Source organism: Bos indicus, chromosome 22 (assembly GCF_029378745.1).
Source record: "Bos indicus isolate NIAB-ARS_2022 breed Sahiwal x Tharparkar chromosome 22, NIAB-ARS_B.indTharparkar_mat_pri_1.0, whole genome shotgun sequence".
Taxonomy (NCBI): domain Eukaryota; kingdom Metazoa; phylum Chordata; class Mammalia; order Artiodactyla; family Bovidae; genus Bos; species Bos indicus.
In genome coordinates, this window is record NC_091781.1 from 52533640 (window position 1) to 52558405 (window position 24766).

General features: G+C 58.7%; 1 protein-coding gene across 3 annotated transcripts; it reads right to left on the reverse strand.

The window, feature by feature from the left end:
• Window positions 1–313: 313 nt before the first annotated feature.
• Window positions 314–22028, reverse strand: PTH1R (parathyroid hormone 1 receptor). Of its 3 annotated transcripts, XM_070776786.1 has the most exons (15): window positions 21829–21968; window positions 20685–20807; window positions 9908–10010; window positions 7935–8069; window positions 6229–6339; window positions 6001–6119; window positions 5721–5815; window positions 5355–5547; window positions 4761–4914; window positions 3173–3233; window positions 2768–2834; window positions 2384–2478; window positions 1621–1762; window positions 1476–1517; window positions 314–846 (listed from the first exon to the last, which is right to left on the reverse strand). In XM_070776786.1, the coding sequence occupies exons 2-15, from the start codon at window positions 20757–20759 to the stop codon at window positions 469–471; spliced, it is 1770 nt and encodes a 589-aa protein (XP_070632887.1). In that variant the 5' UTR covers window positions 20760–20807; window positions 21829–21968; the 3' UTR covers window positions 314–468. The 3 variants fall into 3 exon arrangements, with proteins under 3 accessions (XP_070632887.1, XP_070632886.1, XP_070632888.1); XM_070776785.1 differs by lacking the exon at window positions 20685–20807 and having other exon boundaries at window positions 21829–22028; XM_070776787.1 differs by lacking the exon at window positions 21829–21968 and having other exon boundaries at window positions 20685–21090.
• Between the last annotated feature and the right edge of the window lie 2738 nt (window positions 22029–24766).

A 24766-nucleotide genomic window follows, 5' to 3' on the forward strand; every position in this document is an offset into this window, starting at 1 on the left:
AGCCTCCAAAGGGCATAGTGTGGCCACTAGACTGGCAGAAGGGGGCCCTGTAGCAAGGTCCAAGGCTTGGGGACATGGCCAGGGACCCAAGGGGTCTACTGTCAGCACTGGGTGACAGAGACTGGGGGCCAGAGCTTCTCTAGGCTTAGACAGTGGCCTCTCCTGGGCCCTTTCTGCCCCCTGTGCCCTGATACCCCAGGGGCTGGCCCACGGTTCCCAGACCCCGCTCCTGAGATGAGACCAAGAACTCCCCCATGGCTCCCAGCCCCTCCCCTCCTGCAATGAGTCCCCAGTTCAGACCTCAGGAAGCCAGACACTGCTTCCTTTTCCCTTTTCTTGTTTTTTTTTTTTTTTTTTTTTCTGTTTTGTCCTCCCAGCCCCAGCCCTGAGTGGGCAACTGTCCAACAACCCGTCTCTTGGTCCGCCTGTCCACGCTCACGTCCACAGGTCCAACCCTCGGGTCCCTGATCACATAACTGTCTCCCACTCCTCCTGCAGCAGGACAGGTGGCCTCTCTGGCGCACAGGCCTCCTCATCCAGCCCCGAGCAGGAGCCGTTGAGGAATCCATCTTCCTTAGGAGCAGCCACGGCAGGTGGTGTGGCCTGGAGAGCCGGGGACCCTGACTTGGTGTGGCCAGGCAGCGGGGGGTGGCCATTGGTGGTGGCCGCGGGCAGCAGGCGGGGACTGAGGGGCAGGCCAAGTCCCGTGCGGGGCCCTACATTGGTCACGCTCGTGTGAGACACCATCGGACCGTAGCTGTAGCTGCTGCTCCCGCTGCGTGCCTTGCGCTTGAAGTCCAGTGCCAGTGTCCAGCGGCTCCAGGATTTCTTGATCTCAGCCTGTACCTTGGTGGCAGTAGGAGGGCAAGCAGTCAGGTGTGCCCCAAGCCCTTCTGCCACATGTCCCCAACCCCAGCAGTGCCCGCATCCCTGCCCCTAACGACGCTCAGCACTATTACTGGAAAATTTCAAGGCCAAGAAAAATCCCGTCATTCTCAGAACATGGTGCCTGGCGGCAGGCAATTGACACACCCAGCATGTAGAAGGCTCAAATGACCCCAAGGGTGGCTGAGTGTTCAAACTGGATGACAGACAATTCAACCGTGGGGTTGAGAAAACGCTTGGCTATGCCCACACATCCTGAGCCTGAATCATCTGGAAAGACTTCTCTCTGCCTTCAGAATGTCCTCTGGGATGCTCTTGGAGGAACAAAGTGAAAACCAGGCAGGAGGATGAAGGGACAGGACTTGGGCAGCCCCTGGCACTCCTTTTTTTATTCTTTTTTTAATTTTTAGATTTTTGGGCACACCACACGCCTTAGTTCCCCAACCAGTGATCGAACCCAAGCCGCCTGCAGTGGAAGCGCAGAATCCTAACCACTGGACTGCCAGGGAGTTCCCCCCACCCCACCCCACCCCCGGCCCCTGGAACTCCTGCGGCCTCCCCGTCTTGCCCCAGTCTGGCCCACCGCTTACCTCGCCATTGCAGAAACAGTATATGATGGCAACAAAAAATCCCTGTGGAGAGAGGGTCGTGGGTCAGGGCCCAGAGAGGCATCTGGAGAGGGTGGAAGCAGCCTCCCCCACCCCACCCGTCCCTCCCACCCTCAAGGCTGCACACCTGGAAGGAGTTGAAGAGCATCTCGTAGTGCATCTGGACTTGCCAGAGCGTCCCTGAGACCTCGGTGTACGGCGTGGCCATGAAGACGATGTAGTGGACGCCAAAGAGCGGCATGAGCACCAGTGTGGATTTGAGCAGCTTCCTGGGCCAGTGGGGCAGGCGGGTCAGGGTGGAGTCACTTCGGCCTCAACAGGCACTGTGCACCTCAACCTGCCAGCCCCAAGCTCCAGAAGCCCCTAAAAGGCCCAGAGCTCTGGCAGTTCACCTAAGCCAGTGACACTTTGCTATCTCAGCAAAGTGTGAATAGGGCCCCTTGATTCTGAGGTGCCCCAGGGTGGACCATAAGCTATGTCGTCCTGTCCCTGCACCTGCTGGTCACTCTGCTGGTGCTCCCCTCACTTATCCCATTGACCCTCCTCAGGTTTCAGCCAAACTTCCACCTTCTCAAGCTCACCCACTGCCCACCTGTCTCTCAGACTCCCTGGGACCAGCTCTCTGAGGAGAGGTCTGGGTTTGTCCTGCCCTCACAGACCCCAGCTTGAGTGCAGGGGCCTGGCACCAAGTGGCCCAGGCTGGCTTAGGGGGTGCCCCCAGAAGCCAGGCAAGATCCCATCATGGCCAGCAGGGCCAGCCAGGGAGACAGGAGCTGAGCCCTTCCTTCAGACAGGCTCATCCCTGGGGCCTCTGCCTGCTTTTGAACGTGCTGCTGGGCCCCAGCGACCCCTGGGCTCTGAGGCGTATAGGCACGGTGGACGTGGCTCACCGGTACTGCTGCCGCGTGTCACACCGGCCAGCATTGGTCTCTCGCAGCTTGGTGGCGAGAACCCGGACGATGTTGATGAAGAGGATGAAGTTGAGCTGTGGGAGTGAGGCAGGGCTGCATGGGTCTTGAGGCCGCAGCCCCAGCAGGGAGGGGCGAGGACTCTGGGACCCACAGCCCCGCCCAGGCTCTGCTCTGCCGAAGTATGTCTCCAGGTGGCTCCTGAGGTCCTTGGTTCCCCACGTGGACTGGGGTGGGGGTCAGCTGCCTCTCTAGCACTGTGGCTCTAACCTTGGGGTACAGAGGAGCCCCTATAGGTCCCCACAGGGGCTGATCACCGGGACCCAGGGTCCACACTCCCACCCGGCCCTGAGGTCCCCTGCTCACCACAATGGAGGCCAGGATGGGCACCTGGATGATCCACTTCTTATTCCCGGAGCTGAGATCCCAGCACCTGAGAAGGCCGAGGCCGTCAGCCCCCCACACTCCCCACAAGGAGGCTCCAGGGCAAGTCGGTTCTGACATCAGCTGCACTCCCCCACCCCAGAGCACAGGACAGGGGAGTGGGGATGTGGTTGGGCCCGAGGCCACCCACAGAGCCCCTTCTGCAGTGGCCTCTGGTGACCCTGAGTGGGCACCCAGCTTGAAGTTGGGCTGAAAACTCCTGAAACTGGGGCCGCTCAGGGCCAGGGGCAAGAGGTGCCCCCTCATATGTTCTACAGAGAAAGAGGGTACCAGGGGTTTCTCTGGCCCGTGTCCCAGCCTCCTGCTCCCTTCTCCAGCTGGACCTACCCGGTGTTGGCCAGGGTAGCTCTCACACCGACCCACACAGCCACAAAGATGGCAGGCAGACCTGTGGGCAGAGCGGGACAGAGTGTGAGGGGCTCTAGCTGCTGCCCACTTCTGTGCCATTCCCGTCATCCCTGGTGACCCCGGCTTAGCCCCCCCCCACTGTCCCTGACCCCCCTCACCCTGGGCAAATGGGCTGCTTGGTGACAGCCCTGCTCTTACATGTGCTGCCCTGCGGTCCCCACAGCCTCCCCTCAGGGCTCCAGCCCCCAGGACCCAGCTCAGCCCTCTGCCCTCATCTTGGTTCTGTATCTTATACCACACACATGCACTCCTGTTGGGCACTTGGTGAAATAAGGGATCACTAATTTATTCACACCTAGTCTATTCTGCCCTCCCCTCCCCTAAAGGGTGCTGTTCTGGGCTGGGGGCTCCTGTGGAGGGGAGCTTACAATCAGGGGTCTTCTATTCCAGCATATCCCCTGCTTTGAAAAGTCCCCATGGATGAGGATGGATAGTGTGAGGGTTGTTGATCCAGGAGCTACAGAGGAATCTCAGTGTGCCTAGGCTCGAGCCAGTTCAGATGGTACGTGGTACTTCTGAGTGAGTTTTGCTCTAGGAAGGAGCCCCATTCCCCACTCTCCACCCCCTCCCACTTCATTCTAGGTCAGGTGTACCCTTGGGAGGGGCAGGGCATGACCTGGGTTTGCACAAGGAAAAGAGCTGTGATGTCCCTGTGCCACAAAGTTCTGTCTGTTCCCTTATCTGTGTGCGGACACCCTCTACCCCAGAGCCTGCATCAGCCTGCAATTCTGGGGCTTGCCATGGGTGAGGTCAAGGTCAGAGTGTCCACCAAGGAGCAGGGAGGCTAGGATTATCGATCTGAGGGCCTTGAGGTGCTGAACGCAGGGAGGGCTCCACCCACCCAGCCTGCCCCTCTGCAGTCTGGCCAGTTGCCCCGGAGCCCGGCCAAGCTCTGGAGCTGCCAACAATAATGGACAATTATCGGTAACTCAATCCCGGAGCCCATCGGGGAGGAGGGCAGAGCCCCAGCAACCCATTCTGCAGAGGGGCTGTCGAAGCCCAGAGGATGCTATAGAGCCAGGGCCTCCAGTTCTGGGCCACAGACCCTGTGCACGGGGGTGGCAGAGGCCTGCATAGCTCCACACAGTGTGGGGAGTGGCGGAGAAACGGGACTCAGGGTGGAGGGAGGTGTTCCGGATCCCAGCTCCAGTACTGGTGATACAGTGACAAGCATAGCCGCCTTCCAACGCCAGCCCCATGCTGACCTCTGACCCAAGGTCCGCTCTGATCCTGAGTGGAGTCTTGACCTGAGAATTGCCTGCCCTTCCCTCTACTGGCCTGAGCCTCAACTCCAGGTGAACCTGCCTCCAGGAGAGCCCCAACTTCAGGCTGAGCCAACCCCAAGTGAACCTCTGGCCAAGCCCTGCTCCCTGAGCCTGGGGGGTCAGCCTGGGGGGCATCTCCTGCCCCACATCCAGCACAGGATGTGCCGTGTGGGTGCCCTCCCCGCAGTGGCACTCTCTGACCCTACTGTCCATGGTCCCACCCCGCCCGCGTGCCGGCGTACCCCAGCCGAAGACTGTGAAGCCCCAGAGGTACTTCTTCTCTGAGAAGAAGGCCATGAAGATGAGGCTGTGCAGATACAGCCCCTCCACCAGAATCCAGTAGTAGTTGGTGGCCAGGAAGTAAAGGAAGAAGGTCACAGCCACCCGGCAGCCCACCTAGGAGACCAGCTGGTGTTAGCCAGAGCGCAGGGCCTGCATCTGGGGAGGGCTGGGAGGGACTGAGGGCAGGCAATGGTAGGGGATGCCCGTAAGATTGGTAAGATCAGACAAGCTACTCTAAGGGCAGGGGCCGAGGAGTGTGTGCTGAAAAGATAGGACACTCAGAGCAGTGGTGGGGACGCAGGGATCATGGAGAAGAGGTGGGGTGGTTGGGGGCCTGGGCTGAGGCAGGAGAGTTGATGAAAGTGCACGCCGGGCGGGGAGGGGATTCACAAAGCCCTAGGCAACAGGGGTTGGAGGGGTGCAAAGGGTGGGTGTGAGCGGCCCGAAGCGCGTGCGTGGTCGCAGGAGACGGGTGAGGGTGAGGGTGCGTGGGGCTCCCGCGAAGCGGGCGGTGGCGAGGGGCCCAGGGCGGGCCGCCAGAGCGGGGCACTCACGTAGCCGGCGGCGGCGGCGGGCGGCGGCGGTGCCTGGGCGATGGCTCGCAGCTCTTCCTCCGTGAGGCGCTCAGCCTCGTCGAGGGCGGTGCCCGAGTAGAGAACCGCGTCCTTGACGAAGATGCTCACGGCGCGAAGCATGAAGGACAGGAACAGATGCATGTGGATGTAATTGCGTGTGCAATGCAGCCTCCTGCAGGGCGCGCGACAGCACGGTGGGTGGGGGGCACGGGGGCGCGTGCTGGGCGGGCAGGGGGTACAGGGATGGGTAGGGAGGCCCAATTCTTCGGCCCCACCCAACCATGCCCTTGGCCCCGCCCACGTCCCCTCCCCAAGGACCCGCGTCCCATTCCTCGCCCCGCCCACCTAAAGTAGGCCAGGATGAGGACCGCCACGGTGAGAGATGCCAGCGAGACGGAGTAGCCCACGGTGTAGATCATGCCCAGGCGGTCAAACACCTCCTGCGCAGGTGGGGAGTTACTGTCAGAGCCCTGGGACTCGGGTGAGCACCAGGTTAAGGGTCGGAGAGAGCAGGTACGTTTGCTGGAGGAGTCAGGACTAGGTCAGAGGTCATCGGGGGGGGGGTGGTGGTGGGGTAGCCTGATCCTGGTCAGGTGAGGGCGGGGGAGGGGGGGAAGACTCGCACCCGTTCGCGCGTCTCATTGGTCAGGAACTTGACGCACTCGCTGTAGTTGGCCCACGTGCGGTTGTGCCCAGGCACCAGCTCCCAGCTGCCATTGCGGTCACAGCGGCGGTAGGCATGGCCTGCAGGTCCGCAGCGGGGTCAGGGCAGTCAGGTCTGGAACCCCTGAACCCCTAAGCTTCAAGTCCTGACGGTGCCCGGGGTCCCCCACCCTACTCCAGCCTGCCTTACCTTTGTGATTGAAGTCATAAATGTAGTCGGGACAGGGCATGGCCACCACCTCCCCTGGAGCCCCCAGCGGCCAGCACAGGATGTGGTCCCACTCCGGCAGGCAGGGGCGCCCTGTGCCCACAGAGACAGACAGAAAAAGGTGGAGGACACCTGTCTAGATCCAGTTAGTGACCCAGAGGAATACACACACCTGTGGTCGCTGGCTCCTGCAGGGTGCACCCTAAGACTGGAGAACTCAGGCTTGGAGCATTCTGGAGAGAATGTATTGAGCCCTTACTCCCGACTGTGCCCTGCACGCCCTGGCCTCGTAGAATTCACTACAGCCCCTCCTTGTGGGTGTTGGCAATGGCCCCATTTTCTAGATTGGCTAGCAGAGGCCAAGAGAGGCGAGTGATTTGCCAAGGTCATACAGCCCAGGGCTCTGCCCTCCTCAAGTTCTCAGCCCTGGCCAGGCCTCCCTCTTTTCTGTTCTTGGTCCCACCTTCCAGGTGTCCCTGGAGAAGGGCAAGTTCCCCAAGTAACTCTCCTTCAGCTGAGAATGCTTCCAGCATGATCCATGCCCAAGGACCATGGACTAGAGGCAGGAACTCTCGTTTCCAGTGCCAGCTGGACTCCTGAAGAGCTGCCCACCTCATGCAGGTGTCCACCTTCTTTGCACTTCAGTTCCCTCACTGGGGAATCAGGATTGATATGCACTTCCACCACTACCCAAGACCCGCCCTGAGCACCTGCTCTCAGACTTTGGTGACCACTCCTGGAGGGACACATAATCCCCCAAATCTATAAGTGCTAATTGTGGGATTCAAGGCAGGGCAACACATCCCACTTTGGGGCTCCAGCCTCACAGCAGAGATGCTAAGTGACCTTGGAAAGACTCCAGCCTCTGAATTTTCCACTTCCCACCCCCAGCTCCCTTCTCTCTCTCCGCAGGGCTCCAACCACAGGACTCTCCAGCCACCCTGGAAGGTTGCCTTGATGGCTAGACCCACCCTGGCTTGGTGAAAGGCTCTCTGTCCTGGGCACCATATTCCCAGCCCCGCCTGGCCAGGCCTACAATTCCCTCTGATCCCCGGGGAGCCACAGGGTGACCACAGCCTCCCAGATGTGGCCCATCTGGAATCTGCTGCCCACCCAGCCGGTTCAAACCGGCCCTGTGGCTGCAGCCTGGGTTCCACGTTTGTCTCTCCTTACCTCCCCCAGGGACAATGCAGGCCACATGTCCCTCCCTCTCTTCTCTTCTGCCCTCCTCCTCCCCCTGTCTGGCCCTACCCCATTCACAGCCACCTTCCTGTCCTGCCCCGCCTCTCCTTACCACCCCATGTGTCTTGATGCACCTCCTCCGACATACTGAGTCCCGTCCCGGTGCCTCTTGGTCCCCTCTGTCCCCCCTGCCTCTCTTTATTTCTGTGTCTATGTCTCCATGTCTCTCCCAGCCTCCCTAGCTCCTCTCTTTCCCAGATTCTCTGTCATCTCTCTCCATGGGAGGGGCCATAACCCAGAGTCTACCCCTGAGGTGTGTGGGTCAAGTTCTCTGCCCACCTCTCGGTCCAAGCCCATCCAGCTTGCCTGCCCACTCTGCTCCATCTCCTCCCAGCACCTCCCTTCCACCAAGAGCCAAGGAGTGTGACGTCACATGGAGGCAGCAGAGCCATGGGGCAGGCGGGTCCGAGTTGGTCTCAGATGGTTGCATGGAAGCACAGACGTACCTCGGGGCCTGCTGCCAGTGGGCACCTCCTTGTCCTCCTCGGACTCAGGGTGGAGCTTCCCAGATGGCTTCTCTTTCTTGGGCTTCCCTGATGTGGACGCGGATGCCCATCCTTTGTCTGATTCCATTATGTCGGCTAGATAAATCAGGGCAGTTATGGCTGTCAACAGTGCCGCTACTGCAGGAGACCCAGGGTCCCCTCCTGCCTCGGACGCCCCCTCCACACAGTGAGGGTCGTCCCCTGCCCTGCTGACACCCAGCCTGACGACAGGTAGAGACATGCTTTACAAACAGCAAAGTGCTTGCCAGGTACAGAAGTAATCAGCAGGCATGTAGACTGTCAACAAGGGGTTCAAAGGGGACCGAACACCATTCAGGTGTGGGATCAACTAGTAGTTTGAGCAGTAAACGCAGGCAGAAGTGTCTGATTCAGCAGTTGTAGCCAAAGCCCACCAGGGGGCGTATGGCAAAAGCAGACCGCGGTGGTTATGTCAGCAGAGAGGTGAGAGAGTAAAAATGAAGTCTGGCCAGAGCGTCTCTGTAGGTCTAGCAGCTGGTGGTGTGAAACACAAGGGCAAGAGTGTGCAGTTGTCAGGAGAGGGCCGATGAGCCCACCTACCCCATCCCCTGCCCTGGGATACCCGAATAAGGGGCTCACAGCTTCCACAAGGGACCCTGGAGCCTCTCCATCTCAGATGGGACCTGGCCTTTCCCTCTGTTAGAAGTCTGAGGTCTCTATTCCTCGCTGAAAAGTCTTCCTCCTTATCTGACCTTCAGCTGCAGCCTCCTGGCCTTCCCATGTTGGGTTTTGGGGCAACAGTGGGATGCTAATTGCAGACACCCTGGGCTGAGACAGAACGGCTGTGCCCATTTTCCCACCTGAACCTGAGGGCATCAGTAGGGCAGGGGCAGCAAGACGTGATGGAGTGAGAAGGGAAGGCCTCCATGGTTGAACAGAGACAGCAGAGGGAGGTGCCTCCAGGCTTCCACAACCAGAAAGAGGGCTGGGTTCAGACACCCCCAGCCCCTGATGTGACTGGGGCAGGGGACCAGGGACCCGCTGGTGGGGCCAGTGTGGGCAGGGCTCTGACAGCAGAGACCATGTGAGTTCCTGTGAGCGGAAGCAGGGGCTGTGGGCTCCAGGGGATGTCACTGTGAGCTTGCGTCCGGGGTGTACGTCACCACCTTCTCCCAGGGGCTGAGGGCCAGTGCAGGGAGGCCAGTGCCCGCCAGTCAGGTGGGGTCTGGGTCTCTTCCAGGTCGAGGGGATTAATGAAATAGAAGTCAGAGGCTGTGCTGGTTACTCATGAAGCCCTGTTTCCGCTTCCAGGAAATGGACTCAAGGAAGAGACCAGCTTGAGACTGGGGCGGGAGCTGTGAGGTCAGGTGACTGCCCCTCCCAGCTTGACCATGGCTGGGGTTCCCTGGAGATGCCGTGTTGGTAGGAGGGAGCGTTCCTACCCCTTCAGGAGACCTCTACTGGACAGTGACCATGACTGACATGGATACCCATCCGTATTCCTCTATTCTCCTTCCCTTCCAGCCCCATTCTCCTGAGCCTGGACACCCTGCCTTGCTCTGTGCCCAGGGGTCCTCTTTCAAAGACGTATTCACGCTTCTGGACCTGCACTGGGTACTGCTTCCTCCTCTAAGAGTCAGTCCTGGCCCACTCCGGCGCTCCTGCTCCTGACGGGCCTCACCACATCTACCCATTAGAGATAATTCAGACTGTAGCTACCTTCATGCCCTACTATCCCAGCCCTGGGAGGGGAGGCTCAGGGCATCTCGGAACCTGCTGACTTTCAACTCACCTGACTCACCCCACTTTTGGTCTTCACTGTGGCCTGGCCCCCTTGACCTGGGCCCGCCCTCCCTTGGTGCCACCCGCCTTTGCCTCCTGGGCTCCCACCTTCCTCTGGCCCCTCTGTGTCTCCTGCCCTTGCCCCCCAGACCCTCCTCCGGCCCCGCCCCCACCTGGCCTCTGCAGGACTTCTTTGAGCCGCTTCTCACATTGGGCCTGGGCACGGTGCAGCAGGAAGATCTGCTCCTCTTTGGTCATGACGTCATCTGCATCCACCTACCGAGCGGAAGGTCAGATTGCAGGCAGCACTTCCCCGCAGAGTGCTGGACGCCACAACCATTGCAGCCTCCTTGAGGGACACCCCCCCCACACACACACACAAGAATGTGGGAAATCCGCCTTATGTAGCTCCATTTTACAGACAGGCAGCCTTGGCTTCAAGGGGAACGGCCTGACCTACCAGAGGGAAAAAAGGGGAAGGAAGAGGGGCTGTCCCCCACTTGTCCGATAGTAACCCCATAGAAGGCAGCTTCTGATAGTCGCTGTCCAGTCTGTTCCCCAAGGGTGCGTGGGAAAGGGATGGAATGTCCCAGGATGGATGCTCACCGGATCTTGCCGTCTGTTGGGGGCCCTGGGTAGGGAGGGGGTGGGTAAGCGGTGGCGAACTCTGGGGAAACAAACGGGGGCCTGGATTCCTGCAAGTCCTAGTGCCCGTGGGACCTTAGGAGTCACCGATTTCCATCCTGGCCCTCTCCCCAGTCAGTGCTTTCCGCGTGAATGGCGAGTGCCTCGGCCCCTCCCACCCTTGAGGTCCCAGGAGGGAGGGGATGGAGAAACTGCTGGCAAGTGGTCTGGGTTGGGCGGGGCACTCGCGTGCAGGCTGTGGGTGGGAGTCACCCACATCCATCACTTATCTGGAAGCTTTCCTCCATCCCTGTAGACCCTGTGTTCTGATGATGTGGACAGACCTTGGTTCCTGCTCTCTCCTCTGCCCGGGATGTCCTTCCTTCCTTTCCTTCCAACACTGCACACCCTGGGTACTGGCTGCCACCCGCTAGGTTCACTGGCAGTATTTTAAGGACGGAAACAGGAACATCATGGTAGGGGGGAGTGGGGGCGGGACTCCCTCTGAGCCTCTGTTTCCCTGACTTGGGGTTGGGAGTCAGAGGTTAAAGGCAGCACCCTGCCCCGGGAACAACTCAGTGTGCCCCGCCACTGCCATGGTTAATACATCCCCTTAGGCCCCACCTTCTCCTTCCAAGACAGGGCCGCGTCCCTGCCAGAGCCCCAGAACTAGGAGACGTGTCCCATGAGACTACTCAGACCCAGAGCTGGGCTGTGACTCCTCAGACTCCACAGGGCAGAGCCGGCTTCTCTTAGACCTTCAGCGGGCGGAGCTGCATCCATTCAGACATCCCCCGGGAGGACCGGGTCCCTCCAGTCTGCGCGGAGCTTTGCAGGGCGGGAGAGCCCAGAGGAGGAGGAGGAGGGAGGCGGCGGCCGGGGAAGGGGCGGGTACCCACGCTAGGGGGCGGGCCGGCCGGCCGGGCGGGTCAGGGAGCCCGCTGCAGGGAGAAGTTAATTGACCGAGTCTCTTGGTGGCAGCAGCAAGGGCTTCTAGAGCCAAGGAGTCTCCAATTGGCTCGGTCGGACGTGGGTTCTGCTGGTTTCACTTAGCGGAGGCGCGTGCGCGTCTTCGCGCGTGCGCGTGCGTGGCTGCACATCGTGAGTGGCCGCGCACACGCCGTCTGGCGATGTGTGCACTTGTGTGTGCCCCCGTCTCTGTGCATTCTCACGTGGGGATCTCCAGCGTGCACGTTTGGGACGTAAGCCTGAGGTGTCTGTGAGGGTGTTTCTGGGCAAAGGTCCGCCTGTGCATGTCTGCGAGTGTTTGATAACGGTTGCTTATTAGCCTGCATGTTTGCGGGTATCCGTGCTTTTTGCGCCCGTATCACTGGCATCTGCATTGGACCCTGAGATCTCAGCTGGACCCAGTGCCCAGGAAGGGCTGGAGAGATTCTCACGTGTTTGCTGCTGGCCCCTACAGCTTCTCTCATTTCCCCCACCTCCAGCTATGACTGAGCAGACTAGGGCAGAAGTGGCCCTGAGAACTGGGGTTTGAGGGAGGCAACTCCGGTCTGCCCTAATTCGGGGAGCTCCCAGACTAACCTGAGGTTCTCTCTGTGCCTCTGGCATTGGGGACCCAGGCTGCTGAGGGGTCTGAGCCCACCCCCACTACAGCACCCTTTCACCACCATTTCCATTATTCCAACTGGCACTCTGTCAGCTAGCACCATCATCACCTTGACCACCAACACCAACACAACCACCCCCATCACCAGCAGCAGCACTAACCACTATTAACACTGGCAAAGCCATGATCAGCACCGTGACAACTGGTCGCACATCATGACCATCACCACCACCAGTGCCTTTTCCACCAGCACAAGGACCACCACGACCGTCACCACCCTCACCAGCACCATAGCCACCAAAGGCAACATGAGCACCATCCTTGCCACCAGCCCCATAGCCACTGTCAGTACCATCTTTCCGGTATCTTAGTCTTACTCCCTCAGCCCCCCTCCCCACCACCCCTTCTCCTTCTGTCCACCTTTATCTCTTTCAAGACGAACAGATACTCACCATACTTGTTTTTTTTTTCTCCCAGCTGACAGAAACCTCCCAAGTAGCTGACAGACTTCCACCAGTCCCCAAAGCCTGGCACACCGGCTCTCTCCACAGACAGACTAGCCCGCTGATGTGACTGAATGTCACAACTGGTGCCCTGGACTAAAGGCAGGCAGGCAGTCGTGGGTTGAAAACTGCCCATTTGGCAGACTGACAGACAGACAGGTGTGCAGCTGGGCAAGGACCAGGAACTCACTCCTTACCCTCTCACAGGCCCAATGCATCTGCTCAGCCTCTAACTACTGCACTCTCTCTGTGGCCAAGAGGAGGCACATTCTCTGCCCTGAACTCTCATTTCCCGGTGGGTCTGGGAATGCCCAGGAAGGGGGAGGGTATGTGCTTCAGGCATCAAATAGCCCCCAGATTCCTTCACCCACAGGGTCAGGGGCATCATCTCTGGCCTCCCTAAACTGTATGACCCATTTGCCTGTCACCCAATCACAGCAGAACTGCCACTGCAGCAAGAAGAATTCACGTCAGTCAAGAAAGCACTTGCAGGACTTCCCGGGTGGTCCAGTGGCTAAGACTCTGCTCCCAATGCAGAGGATCTGGGTTCGACCCCCGGTTGGGGAACTAGATCCCACAGGGCACAACTAAAAGATCCTGCATGCCACTGCTAAGACCTCGTGCAGCCAAATATATATATATATATAAGCGTGCGCGCGCACACACACACATATAAGCACTTCCCCAAGGAATGGAGGGCAGCCCTACATCAAGTGCACCCCCACTTGCTTTAGAGCACAGCACCCCTACCTGGGATGTCTCCCTGCACCTGCACCCTCTCATCTAAGGAGATTCTGCCACCAGCACTGGAGCGTGAATCCCGCATCCACCACCAACTGGCTTTGTATCTTTGGTACAGTTGTTTAACCCGTGTGCCTTAGCTTTCCACCTGTAAAATCAGGACAATAAGAGGGCTGTTTCAGGGACTTCCCTGGTGGTCCAATGGTTAAGACATTGCACTGCCACTGCAGGGGCCATGGGTTCGATCCCTGGTTGGGGGACTAAGCTTCCACATGCTGTGCAGCACTGCCAAGGATAAAAATAAATAAATAACAGGGTTGCTGTGAGAGTTAAACAAGGCACTGCAGGAAAAGCTCGGAGGTGGAGCTCCGAGCTCCACCCTCATGGAGGTGGAGGAGCTCCACCTTCACGGAGCTTCATGGAGGTGGAGCCCATGGAAAGCTGTTGGCTACCATTGCTACCAGGTCAGCAGCACCACCAAGTCATGGCTTTCCAAGTCTGCTTATGGACCCCTGTGCTGCGGGACACCGTGGGTGCCCCCAGGCTGGGGACCTAGAGAGATAGGGGAGATTGAGTAGATGACTGAGTCCACGGGGCCACAGTGAGGGGCACGGGCCGGGGATGGGGTTCCAGGGAGGATTGGGAGGCGGGGAGTACAGGACAGCCTGCAGGGTGAGGTGTGCCTGGCAAGCTTTGGGGGTGAAAGGCATTCCAACAACTCCAGATGTGGATTTCTAGATCCATCCTGGACTCACACTAAGATTCCAGGTCACTGCCAGACCCCCCACACTCGGGCTTAAGGGGCAGGAGGGCCCCTTCCTCTGCTTCTGCTCTGAGTGAGGAGGTTGTATCTCCTGGGACAGATTCAGAAAATGCTGATAGCTCTGATTCTCCTCCTGGCCTGGCCACTCCATCTGCTGCGCCCTCCTCAACCAGCCCCTTTCCCCCTGCAGAGTTCAGATCTCCTTGGCCTGGCTCCTGGTAAGGAGGACTCAGACTTACATCATTTCAGATCCAGAGAGTCTGTGCATCTTGGGTCTCATTGGTGAGGACTGAGGGGCCGCAGGCTGCGTCATGGCCAAGGGGGCAGTTAATTCATACGTACCACTCATAGGGTCACTGAGCCCTGGGGACAGGTGTCCCGAATCCCCCTTCCTCCCACACCCCTCCTAGGGTCTTGGGTTAGGGCTGACTTCCCCTGACCTGACCACTGTAGAGCTTGGCTGCAGCACTCTCCCCACATTCCATGCTCCCACATGGAACCTTCCTGGGTGCACACATGTACATGATCTGCAGTTTGTGAATAGGCAGGGAGAGAGGTGGCCTGGGAGCCCAGAGTTGGTATCTCTGGGGCTCCAGGCAGGGTGCAGAGCGGGGCTGAAAGCCAGTATGTTATTTACAAACATAGAAGCTGCTGTCTCAGGGAGAGAGTAATGTGTGGTCAAGAAGCCCGGATGTGTTTCTCATTTCCTGAGTTCAGAAGCTCACAGGCAGAGAAAAGCCATCTGCTCAGTACCCCTCCTGCCGAGGGGTGGGGGCAAGCAGCTCCTTCTAACTCAGCTCCCGGGGTGCCCCCATGGAGGATGGTACTGGAGCTGGGAAGGCAGGGATGGTGGCAGTAGGGCTGGAGATGCAGACAGCGAGTGGGGCGATGTGGAGGCCGGTGATGGCAATGGAGGTGTGATGGTGCGGAGTGGTGGACAGCCAGCTCCATGCCACTGACCAAATGAGGGCTGCTCCTCTCGGTCCATCTCCTAACTGCCAAATTCCACACATTTGCTGTCTGTGATCCCAGACATGCGTACAATTCTCCTCCTTCGGGCAAAATGAAGGAGGAAATACAAGGGATCCTTCTTCAGCTGCTGACACCCCTGTCTCTGGGACAGAGGCTCCTCTACTGATGGCATCTGCCTCAGGATGACCTTTTGGGTCATCTTATCCATCCCTCTGCCTAGGGTCAGCTTGGTTCCCTGCGGGGGCAGGCAGCTGCTGGCTTCTTGATCACCTCCAGAGAAAGCAGATCTACCTGCTGTTCATCACTGGGTGTGGCCAGTGTCTCCCACCCCATGACAGCCCCTCTGCAGGCTGGCACCCACCACTGCCCCTGGAGCTTTAACCACCTCTCCTCCACCTTCCATCACATCTCCGTCTTACAAACGCCGCCACTGAGGCTGAGAGCACAGTTAGAAAGAAGAGGGCCAGGAACGGAGCCAAGGTCTGCTTGATACCAAAGCAGCAGCAACTCCAGAGGATGGGAAACAAAGGAGGAGGTGCCCTGCCACATGGATCCGCTAGAGTCAGCCTCAATACCAGTTTTCCTCAGAGCCTTTCTGGATTGTATCTTTCACTGTGTCAAGCAAGAGCCTCTTTGCAGAGCATCTAGAGCAGCTTCCACAGAGGTAACTTGGGGATGCTGATAGATGTGGAGGTGATCAGATGGTGATGGTGTTTATTGGTGATGGCAGCTTCCGCTCAGCTCTGACTGGGCAGAGGACAGCTGCTCGCTCACACATTAGGAGGAAGGGGAGTTTGCACCTCCAGAAAAGCCACAAGGAGAAAACCTTGGCTAACAGGAGACCCCCTGGTGACCTCCTGGCCTTCCTGCACCTCTTCTCCAGGTTCCACTACTGGGACCTGTGCTGGCACCCCTCGATGTCTCCCATGCCAGCTGGCTGGGGATTGCTCCCTGCCCCTTGCTGCCCTCCGTCTGTCTGGCTGGCCGGAGCAGGCTGGGACGGGTTCCCTGCCGGGGACACTCCTGCCCCGCCACGCCACCGCTGACAAGTGCTGACTTTTCCTCCCCCTCGCCTGGCCTTCCTGAACAGGCTGCCTGTGTTCGGGGCTGGGAGGGGCTGGGGGGAGGCACTGTGACGCCTCTCATCCTGGCCAACGTGGAAGCCTTCAGGGCAGGCAGTGGGATGGAGCCTGGGGTGGCAGAGTTGGCTGCTAGGACCTGGTGGATCTTCACAAGCAGCCTCTACTTGGGCTGGGGGAGCGAGGCCCAAAAGGATGGTATGAACTAGCCTAACCCTAAGGTGGTCAGCAAGACAGAATCCTTCCAAGTCTTACCTCTGCACAAGGCAGGTTCCAGAGCTGGGGGTTCTGAAAGGTTTGGGGGCTTCTGATGTCTCTTAGAGTCTGAGTAAAACTCTGCACCCTCTCCCAGTCGCACTGTATTTTGCAGACAATTTCTGGCGTCTGCAAATCCCCCACCCCACCCTTTCTTTTTCCTGGGGACTTTCTGAAAGAGCTGCCTTCCTGATGTGGTGGCCGGACCAGGGAGTGTCCCCAGAAGGCCCACAACAGGAATCTGGGGGAGGCCTCTTGACGCCTCATTAAAACATTCCGAAGAAAACCCAAATTCCCGGGAGGGTTCAGCCCCCTCCTCCTGCTCTGTCCACAGGCGCTCCCAGAGCTGCGGGTGGAGGGGTGGGGGTGTTTAAGGGCAGGTGATATAAAAAGCTTCAACAAATCAATACCAAAAAAAGACAAATAACCCATAGAAAGAGGGGTAATGGCTCTGAGCAAGCTCTTAGAAGATGGACCATAAACCAACGTACAAGTCCAGAGGCTCACTGGTCATTAGCGAATTAACATGACAAGAGACACCGTTTTTCATGTCGTTCTCGTTAAAATGACAAGAGACACCACGGCAAACATGAGGAAGAGAATCTTCAGACTATCCCTTGGAACAGAGAGTGTGCGTTAGAGGCCTGCTGGTCACTCCTAGGGCCGAGAGTATAAACCCGCACGGGCATTTTAGAGGGCTATTTGGCCATGTCTCTTGAAGTAAAAAAAATATGCATGTTCTCAGACCCAGCAATGATAGGATCTAGAAATATCCTACAGGGAAATGGTTGCACAAGGGCACAGGAGGGCATTTCAAGGGGCTTCCCTGCTGCCGTCTGAAATCTCTCTCTCTCTCTCACACACACACACACACTTGAAAATTATGCAGAAACGATCTAAATGTACATTTCAAGGGACTGCTAATGAATCTCAGGCTTTGGAAATACTACGCAGCATTAAAAAAGACAGATTTATATTTACTGACATGAAGGTCTCCAAGATACACCTTTAAGTAGAAAAATGCATATGGCAGAGCCCTTATCTACCAACTGCCATCATTTACTAAAAAAAAAAAAAACAGAAAATGACAGACTAAAACTATCTCCTTTGTATGGACACCAAAGGGACCTTTTTGGAGAAAAAGCTCTAGGAGAACATCTCCCACCCAGACTGTTTTAAAAAAAAGCTTTTTCTCTAAAACGGAGAATGGGGTTTGGGAGGAATCAAGGTTAACGTCTCTTTAATCTCTATTACTTGAATCTTCTAAAAGAAAGAACATATTCAAGTATAGTTCTGAAATTAAAATAAGAAAATAAAAGTAAAATAGCCAAAGGATTCTACTAGAAAGAAAGAAGAAAGAAAAGGAGGGAAAAGGAAACCAAAGGGAGATACAGGGGTCTCCTGCCAGCAGAAGCCCTCACCCTACTTTGGAGGAAGAAGCTCAGTGCAGGTGTCTGAAGACCTGAGTTGAAATCCAACCTGGGGCACAGACTCACTGTGTGACCCTCAGGGCCCTTTCCCATAAAATGGGTGGCTGAACAGATGGAATGAGAAAAGACTTGTGATGGTTTCTAGCTCAGAATCCGGGGATAGCCACTGTTCAATACACGTCAGTTCCTCCCCATCTATAAAAGTGAGCCCCTGTGGCTAGCTGACCTTGGAGCATGCTAGGAGTGCTTCCGTGGAGTCCCACTCACCGTGCCCTCTCCTGAGTCTGACCCTGAGGTCATATCTCTACACTCTAAGCCTGCCCCTCCCAACCCCACAATGCCGACCTTCGGCTGCTCCCACTGCAGTTTCTCCTTCACAGTATGCATGCCGAGGGTGTCCTTAGGATGAGGCATCCCCGAGGACAAGACCACCCCTTTCCCCGCTCCCCCACTCAAAATCTGTTGGCCCATCTCTCCCTCCAAATGTCACCCCACCTGACCCTCAACCTTACAGCTACTCTTTTCTGGCACAGAAAAGATGGAAGGCACAAGAGGGACCAGCTGAGTCTGGCTACAGCCAGTGTCCTCCCACTGGGAGACCTCTTGGTCCTGCAACTGTGAGGTCCCTGGACTGGGGCCAGTTGGGTGGGCAGTATGTCGGTTTGGTGATGAGAATCTATCTGCTGAGGATGAAGCGATATCCACTGGGTGTAGGAGAGGATGTAGGCAGACTGAGTTTCTTGCTGGCTCCAGCTGAGCCCAGGGGGCCCACAGGCTGTTGGGGGAACCCTCAGGCCATATCCTCTACCCCCAGAGCCAGCAAAGGTTCAATGTACTCATGTCCCACGTGTCAGCCACAGATGTTCCAAAAAGGTCCCAGGGCAGACCCAGCCCTGGCATCCTTTCTCTTTCCCTACCCTCAGCCGTGGGCCAGGGCTAAGCCAGGCAAATACTTTGCATGTGCTTCAGCTTCCCTGGAAAACAGTGTGGGTCCCCATGGGTCCCTGATAGAGGCACAGAGCTTGACCATGGTGGACACGCAACAAATAATGGTCGTTATTGGTTGTGTGAGCGTCAGTTAAAGGAGACAAAAACAACCCTTTCTCAGAGGGTTGTTGGAAAGACTGAACTAGCTAATATTGTAAAGTGCTTAGAACAGTGTTTGGTAAGTAGACAGCGGTAGAGAAGCATTTATTAAATAAAAACAAGGAAAAAAAAAACAGACCTGGATGCAAGTGTGATCACAAATACACAACACATACGTATGCACAACCATGCTCCTGCAAGTCACGTGCAGACCCACAGCCTCAGACACACGTGAACTCACACAAGGACTCGGACACTCGCAGTTGCACAGACCCAGGGAATACCACGCTCCGAGTCCCACTGTGCCCCTCCTGGAGACACAGATATACTCATAGGTCACCCACGCCCATGACCCCGTCTATTCCTCAACAGTCGCTTGCACACATGCATGTCCACAGACCACGCTGGCTGGCTCTGCACAGTGGCTATGCTCATGCACCTTGGAAGGGGCCCTGGGAAGGGTGACCCTGGCCCGAGGGGAGGCTGGGAAATAGCTCTGGACCCTGGCATTCACCAGGGTTTTGCAGCACACCTGCACAGGGTGCTGATCATCTCTGAACCTCGGTTTCCTCATCAACACATCCTTGTATGCAGCGATGTGTCTGGCTTTGGGGTGCCATGCTGTGTGGGCATGGAAAACAGTGAATGGGATGTGCTAAAGCCAACAGAGAAGAGGAGAGCTGCAGATCAGGGAATTCTTAGGCAGATGTTTCTTTCTTGGTGTCTTTTTACAGATAGGGAAACTGAGGTGGGGACCAGGATAACACAAGGTTACATAGGCTTTGGCAGAACTGGAAGAATCTAAGAGCTCCCGCCTTCCCACCTGGGGCTCCCTCTGGACAGGGAGCCGGGCAGGAGGGGGCCGTTTGCCTGTCTCTCCAGAAGGCAAATGCCCGCACCTGGGAGGTGAGGGGGAGCAACTGGGGCCTTGAAGTCAGACGCACAGGCGGACAGTCTCCTCAGCAACGGCGGGTCCCCCGAGACAGGGCTGCTGTGGAATCCGACTGACGCCCCAGGAAATGATCCCAGACCTGGCCCAGAATGAGGAGGGTACTCACGCTTCGTGCCTCCAGCCCTCAGCCCCTGCCAGTCTTCCCCTATTTTTCTTTGCTATTCTTGGTCTGTCTACTCCTCTTGCCCTGGGGAGCTCTCACTCCCACCCTCTTTGTCTCTGTCTCTCTCTTCTCTCTGTCTAACCTCATCTCCTATTCTGTCGCTTCTTCTCCCCCTGGTCCCCTGTTGGCCTCTGCTCTCAGGAGGGTACAACGTGGGTCCCCTCACGCACCCGATCGAGTTTCTCTTGTGGGAGTGTTTTGTGAGGTCAATCTCCTTCAGGGGACCTCCATCCCTTCTCCATATACCACACACCATACCCGCCTCCCTGGGCAGACATCTTCCAATCTGGGTGAAGCTGGACATGAGTGCAAGCCTGCATGTGTGTGTGCAATGGTGCAAACTGGAGGGGGTCCCTGAACCCTACCCCTGACGTCAGACCAACAGCCCTGTGTCCCAGATTGCAAACAAAACTTAGAGAAAACACAGGCCCCCAGAGCAAAGTCTGTGGGATCCGACCTCAGTCAGGGCCAAAGCCCAGTCTTCTGCTAGATCACACTGTCATCTTCAAGGGAGACACAGAGCAGAGATGCTCTTAGAAGCAGAAGACAGGAGAACCCCAAACACAGATATCCAGACCTGGGACCCCAACCCCAGGCTTCAGAAATAAGGAAACCTTTATAGGCATCTGCAACCCAGAGTTCAGACATCCCAGAGACAGCAGGCACCAAGGATCCCGGGCTGGAGGAGACCCCCACCCAAAGTTCAGATTATTGGGGAGAACTCAAGCCTCTGAGCTCTGGACACACATCCCCCCTCCAGGGACCCCAGAGCAAGCCCGAAGCCTGTCCGGGAGTGTGAGCGGGTGACTTACCAGCGCGTATGCGGAGCTGAGCACTGGGCAGCAGAGCAAGAGCGCCAGGCCGGGCGCGATCCGGGCGGCCCCCATCGCCACCGCCTAGGGCCCCGTCCCTCGGGGCAGCCGCCGCCGCCGGCCCTGGTGGTGGTGGTGGTGGTGGGGTACAGAGCTGCGTCAGGCCGGGCTGCCCCGCCCACGCCACGGCCTAGGGGACCCCGGAGGCCCGGCGGCCCGAGGCCCCGGGGCCCGGCGCGGGGCCCATGCGCGGAGGGCTAGCGAGCGAGCGCAAAGGAGAGAGAGAGAGGGAGGGAAGAAGGGAGGCAGCCGGGGGCCGGGCGGGCGGCGGGCGGGCGCCGAGAGCTGCGGAGCTGCCCGTCTGCCTCCGAGCGGAGAAATCACATCCATATGGCCGGGCCCCCCGCCCCCGGCCCGCCCCCCGCCCCCCCACCCCCACCCCGCGCCGCCTTTTCTTTCTTTTTTTTTCTTTTGGGGAACTGGGAGCTGTGGCTTTGCCCCCACGCCCAGTGGGGGAGGGGTCGGGGGAGGGGTTGGGGTCGCGGTCTGCGGGGGGCGAACGGGACTGTTATTTTTAGCTCCGCGGCTAGCGCAAGTCGGGGGGCGGGGCGGGGCAGGGGGCGCGTTTTGCGCAGCTCGGGGCGTGCAGCTTGGATACTCAAGCCCAACTTTGCAACGACGCTGAGCCCTTCGAGGATCAGGCCGCCAGCTCCTCGCCCCTTCAACCCCATCCCGTCGGCGGCGGGCTCGGGCAACTCCCTCTCCATCCTCGGCCGGAGCCCCGCCTGCGCCCGCGCCGCTAGAGCGCGCCTGCGGCCGGGACGCTCGGTCTGTCTGCCTGTCTGTCAGTCCGTCTCTAGCTCCCCCGGCCTTGGCCTCCGTTCCTCCAGCAGCCCCGAGCTCCGTTTCGGTCACTCCCTCGCTCCTTCCTTCCCCTCCCCCTTTTCTCTCTACGAAAACATTTGCAAGTTTCCAAAAAAGCCACGGAGCCGAGCGGCGCGGGGCTGACGGCTCCACGGGGCTCAGAAGAGGCGCCGCCGACCCCGAGACAAACCAGCCCTCCCGCCCGCCCGGGTCGGGCCGGGAGTCACCCTCCCCACCTCCATCCTCCTCCCCTCGCTGCTGGCCCCCAACCCCGACTTACTCCGAGCGCGCCGCCGCGGCCCCCGCCTAGCCATGGGTGTCGGGGATCCCCCGACAGCCTCCCCAGGACAGCGCCCCGTCCACGGCCCCGGGGAGACTTCATGGAGCTCTTGGGATCCCCCCTGGCCGGCCTGGTCTCCAGCGCCCCCCGCCCGGCCGCTGCTCAGAGCCGCCGCCCGCCGCGCGAGTCCCTCGCCTCGGCGTCTGCCGCTCCCCCTCCCCCCGCGGCCCGGGCGCCTCTTCCCTCCCCCGCGCCCTCCCTGGGCCTCTCCGCCCCCCGCTCCCCTCTGCCGTCTCCAACGCGGGTGTGCGGAGCGGCGGAGAGGAGCCCGCGGCCCCTGCTCCTGGACGATTCTCTAGAGGCCGCTGCCAGGGGTCGCACAGCGGCGGGATGTGAGTGTGCAGGGGACGGGGCCGGGAGCTCTGACATCGGGGCCCGAGAACGTGGCGCGAGCCGCTGCCGCCGCTTCATTTTCCTCTCCGGGAAGGCACAGACGTTATTTATTTTTTTTCTGATCGTCCGGCCCGGGCCGGTGAATAGCGGCCCTCAGCCGCGCAAACAGGCTCTCTTCACGGGCGGTACCCCGCGGGCCCCCGGCTGCAGCGCTGTCTGTTCGCCCGCGGGACTCCCGCTCAGGCTGGACCGGGATCCCCGGGGAGGCTGCTCGGCCGCCAGCCCCTAAGCCTGGCTCCGCCGCTGCCGCCCTCCCGCCCGCCCCGCCCTCGCCTGGACCCCCAGCCTCAGGCAGCTCCCGAGTGGGTCGGTGTGCTGTGCCCTAGGCCCGCCCCCGTCCCTCCCCGCGTCTCTGGCCTCACACCCCTCTCCCTCCCTCCCCAGTCTCTCTCCCGGGTCCGGGTCTCTCCGAATCTCTACCCATCCGGACGCCGGCCGGGCCTCTGTAGCTCCGCCCCTGACTCCACCCCGGGCGGCTAGAGGCTGCAAGACCCTAGACTCAGCTGAGCCCCCCACCATGAGGTTCCGCCTCTCTCTTCCACCCTTTCACACCCGCAAAAGCTCTTGGCCGGCTCTGGCGCACTGGGGACCCTCGACTTGGGAAAGGGCGGGAGGAGGCTTTGGGGGCGGGGGCCAGGCGGGGGCCGGGCTTATGTGCACCCGCCCCGCCCTGGAGAGGAGTGCTCAGAGGAGGGGGCCTTGGACCCCAAACCTACGACCTCGAAGTATACAGTGGGCAAGCTGAGTTTCAGGGAAGGCCGGGGGTGCCTGAAGCAGAGGGCTTTAGGCATCTTCAGGAGGAAGCTAATGTGACTGTCGGGACCCTAAGTGGCAACCCCAGCTCAACCACTTACCAGTTGTGTAATCCTGGACACGACGACTCTCCTGCTGTCTGAGCCTCAGTTTCTTCATCTGTAAAATGGGAAGCTGACCAGCTGATTCAAAGGGCACTTTTGACTTTACTGTTTTAGTGCCTTGGAGGGTGGGTATCTCTTGGGGTTTCCCAGAGACCGTGGACTCGAGGGCTCCCCAGGCTCACCCTGTGGAAATTGAGCTCCTCAGAGCCCTCAAACTGTCCCCATGTCTCAGGGTTGGCCCCTTTCTTCAAGATGAATGAGTGCACAAGCCCTAAGGCCACTGGAATCCAGTTGCTGCCAACTTTCCTGGCAACCCATCCCTGCTGCTGCTGCTGCTGCTAAGTCGCTTCAGTCGTGTCCAACTCTGTGCGACCAGGCTCCACCGTCCCTGGGATTCTCCAGCAAGAACACTGGAGTGGGTTGCCATTTCCTTCTCCAATGCATGAAAGTGAGAAGTGAAAGTGAAGTCACTCAGTCGAGTCCGACTCTTAGCGACCCCATGGACTGCAGCCTATGCCTGCTCAAATTCACCCATCGCCCAGACTGTACCCACAGCGGTCTCCTTCACGTTTCTATGGCCATACTCTCTTCCATGCCCACTACCCTCAAGTTTCTCACCCTGGTGTTTAAGGACTGTGCTGTCGGAGGCAGTGTCCTCCAAAGGTGACTCTCTAGTTCACTAGACTCCTGGCCCTCTTTCTGTGTTCACTCCCCTGCATTTGCCTTTGTAGTTTCCTCTTCCAGGCTCATACTTCTTTGCCTGACATAAAGGACATCTCTGTCTCCTTGCGTCTCCATCTCTTCCGTTATTGGGGAGAGTGAAGCCGCTGTGGTTTGGGGGCTGCTCCCTATGATGAATGGGCTCTTCCGGAACAAGAAGAGAGAGGCTCAGGTGTCCAGAGCAGGCATCTCAAGAACACTCCAGAGAAGCTTTATGTCTCTGTTTCTAAGCAATTCGATTCCAAGTTTTATGATTGGATGACCCACAGCCCTTGATGATAGGAAAAGCACGTTCACGGAGGGACTGGAGGCACTAAGGGGTAGCGCTAGCGGCTAACGCAGGGGGTCCTTCTCAGATCTGACACCAGCAGCCTTGAGATTGAGAAACAAACAGTATTTCTGCTTGGGAGGACCAGGATGGGCTATGGATAGGGCTGCAGAGAAGGATCTAATGGGCTCTGGGCCCCGTAAGGGTGTTTCCTTTGCTATAACTCATGCGCCTCAGTCCAGACTTCTGCTGGACATTCCATCACTGTGGGTGGGGCCTCTGACCCCCCTGAATCAGCCCCAGGCCTCTGGTTAAAGTGCCACCATGGGGGTGGGGGGTGTCACACATTAACTGGTAGCACCCCAGTGCCTGGCAGAGCACAGCCCACCCTTTTTGACAGGCAAGCCCCAGGGCCCCAGGGTCAGTTTCTGGTCAGTTTCAGGTCAGTTTCAATGGTGTCTGGAAAGGCCTGGTTGGGGGTGGTAAGTGGGAATAAGTGCGGATAGGGTCTCCCCTCTTTGACCCCCAGGCTGGGGCCTAGGAGGAGGGGCTAAGGCCGGCTGGAGCTCAGAACGGGAGCAGGGGCCGGACTCCGGTTCAGCAGCCCTGGGCTGACAGGCCTCTGCTGCCGTCACTGCCA

Bases quoted from the DNA above. Each gene is read 5' to 3' on its own strand.
- PTH1R (XM_070776785.1), bottom strand. From the start codon at position 21,930: ATGAAGTCTCCCCGGGGCCGTGGACGGGGCGCTGTCCTGGGGAGGCTG. The intron at 2,479-2,767 runs GTGAGCAGGGGA...TCACTCCCACAG, and splicing joins CCATCCTGGCCTCCATTGTG to CTCAACTTCATCCTCTTCAT. The intron at 1,763-2,383 runs GTGAGCCACGTC...CCACTGGCCCAG, and splicing joins GACACGCGGCAGCAGTACCG to GAAGCTGCTCAAATCCACAC.